Here is a 2,533-nt window from a genome sequence, read left to right on the forward strand (position 1 = left end):
GCCAAAAGAGGAATTATCAAGGTTAGAGTGGATATTCCATGGGATGACCACAGTTCGTTGCTATAGCTCACTGAATCTGCATGGCTAAGTACCCCACTGGGCAGAAAACGGCTGCATTGAAGCTGCCACTTCCTTAACTATTTAAGTAGTTGCCGGGCGCCTGACACAGTGTGCTTGACTTTGAGGTGCTTTTAAAATGTAAAATCAAAATTAAATATTGCTGAGGTCCTCAGTAAAAACTCACAAAGGGTAAACTTGGCCTTCCTGCTACTGCTAAATAAAGCAGCAGAGAAGAAAAGACCTGCCCTCCATAACGCAAGAAAGAAAGAAAGAAAAAAAAAAAAGGAAAAAAATTTCTCTGTATAACCCTTTCTCTATCACATTTGAGTGTAAATGCTGGGTCTGCAGAACAGGTGTGCATCGTATGTAACAGCCAGCGCTGGTGAAACAGCATGTTCTCGGGGGGAGGGGGGGCATTTTGCAGCATTTTCCTTATAGCCCTCAATCTTCTTTCCCTGTCCTCTTGCAGATCCCCGCCATTTCCCCAGGAAGTCAGCAGGAGCCGGTCACTGAACTGTTACTGGTTTCCAGGGGTGCCGTTCCTTGGTGACCTTCAGAGTGTATTGTTTCAGACTGGGGCAGTGCCTGAGGAACGCTTCTACCACCTCCTGGCTGACCACACAGTAGCAGTGGATCTCCAACAGATTTCTGCACTGCCTAGCCAGATCTACTAGCGAGGAATTTAAGTCCTCCGAGGACGTGGTTTGCAGCGTCAGCTTCTTTAACGTACTGCTGTAGCTCTGGGTGACAAACCTAATCTGATTTACCATGTAATTATAGGTATTAAGTTGCAGCGTGCTCACAGGTATAGTCAGCTTTAGGATCCGTGGTATTTTGCAGGCAGGGACGGTATGATCAAACTCTAGGTCTACACAGAGTTGAGGATGCTTTTGACTTACAGCAGCCCAGAGCTCTTCTGAGATGACTGGTATATATTTGTCCAGGCGCTCACAGAAAATGTCTAAATGGGTGAAAGCTGCTCTTCCGGGCTTGAGCAGTTCCTGAAATACAGCATCAGACAAACTGGCATAGTAAACTCCCAAGGCTGAGAGTTTGGGACATGCTCTGAGAACTTTCCTAATGGTGTCTGGTGCCACGTTGCATACCAGGGTGCGGTTGTTGATGAACAAACTGTGCAAGTTTGGGTTGGTGGTAGCTAAGAGTTCAACAAGCTCATCATCGAGAGTGAAGGGCATTTTTCGAAAATCAATATGCTGAAGATCTATCTGGTTTTTAGCGTCACAAATATTCCGTATGCTCTGTAGGATGTCCTGGCCAGAGTAGAAATAGGGGTTCTCCCCGTGGCACACAATGCACAGCTGCTGCAGTCTGTGGTTCTGTTTTGCCAACACATCCAAGATGCGTGTCACATTCTTCCGGTTGACCTCCTTGGACTGGTCAAACACAATCTTCAGGTGTTTGATTTGGCTGAGGAACTGGAGCAGGCTCTGCAGCATGCCCTCCTCATCCTCTGAATCACAGCTGGAAGGGTAAAACAAACTCTTAGTCACTGTAAACGCTGAGCTGAGCAACCACAGAGCAGATACTCTCCTTTACTAGTGTTTCTGCAAACATCACCAGATTCCCCAGATGTTTCTTCGCACTTGATGCCTGCAGAGTCACTGTAAGGCCAAACACTGAAGGAGTCAGGAGGTGAGAGGAGTCAGTCCCCAGAAAGACCCATCAGAGAAGTAAGTGTCACGATGAAGCTGACTCCTTAGTAACTGTCTCTTGCCATTTTCAAATGGCAACTTAGGGGTACCTAAGATTGTAATACTTCCCGAAAAACCCAAATCATCAGCAGCAATTAAAAAAACCCAGCATATAACACAATTTTCTCTATCACATAAACCAGTACTAGTCATGTAAGATAATATCATTACACGTGGAAGTCACAGTTAATGTCAGTAAGGTCACAGTAGAGTGGTGTAAGTGTTTGACAGGCACTGAAAACAGAATGATCTAGTTATGCCTGCAGAGATGCTTGGACACGAGAAACCCACTCCTCTTACCTGATCTCTGTGAAATGCCAAACAGAGCTAGAAGAAACAGCTGTAGCCCACTGTCTGCACACCTGGAAGACCGTGTATCTATCTCGAAGGGAAAGATAATAGAAAATTTGGATGAGGATTTCTTCTGGGATGTAGTTCCACAGTTCTGGAACTGGAGCAGGCATTTTGCTGATTCAGTCAGGTTTAAAAATGGGAAAAACTTCCAAAACTGCAATTAATTCTCAAAAGTCCCTGTTCAGAAAAACAAAACAAAACAAAACGACACACACATTAGGATTTATTTAACAAATCAAACCAATGCAACTGGATCACAGAGGAGGTCAAATTTTTTTTCAAACTTGAAATTTCACCGAAATTTGAAACAGAACACAAAAATGAGGAAAATCTGTTGGCCTATTGTTTTGCACAGGTTTTTTTCAATCAATCCGAAGAAGATGGGTGATACTTTTCAAGAGTTAAAG

General features: G+C 44.2%; 1 protein-coding gene across 1 annotated transcript; it reads right to left on the reverse strand.

The window, feature by feature from the left end:
- Positions 1-564: 564 nt before the first annotated feature.
- On the reverse strand, positions 565-2,304 carry FBXL8 (F-box and leucine-rich repeat protein 8). Its single transcript, XM_009578832.1, has 2 exons — positions 2,073-2,304; positions 565-1,542 (listed from the first exon to the last, which is right to left on the reverse strand). The coding sequence occupies exons 1-2, from the start codon at positions 2,234-2,236 to the stop codon at positions 567-569; spliced, it is 1,140 nt and encodes a 379-aa protein (XP_009577127.1). The 5' UTR covers positions 2,237-2,304; the 3' UTR covers positions 565-566.
- Positions 2,305-2,533: the final 229 nt, after the last annotated feature.

This window comes from Fulmarus glacialis, unplaced genomic scaffold, assembly GCF_000690835.1.
Source record: "Fulmarus glacialis isolate BGI_N327 unplaced genomic scaffold, ASM69083v1 scaffold17865, whole genome shotgun sequence".
Lineage (NCBI taxonomy): Eukaryota > Metazoa > Chordata > Aves > Procellariiformes > Procellariidae > Fulmarus > Fulmarus glacialis.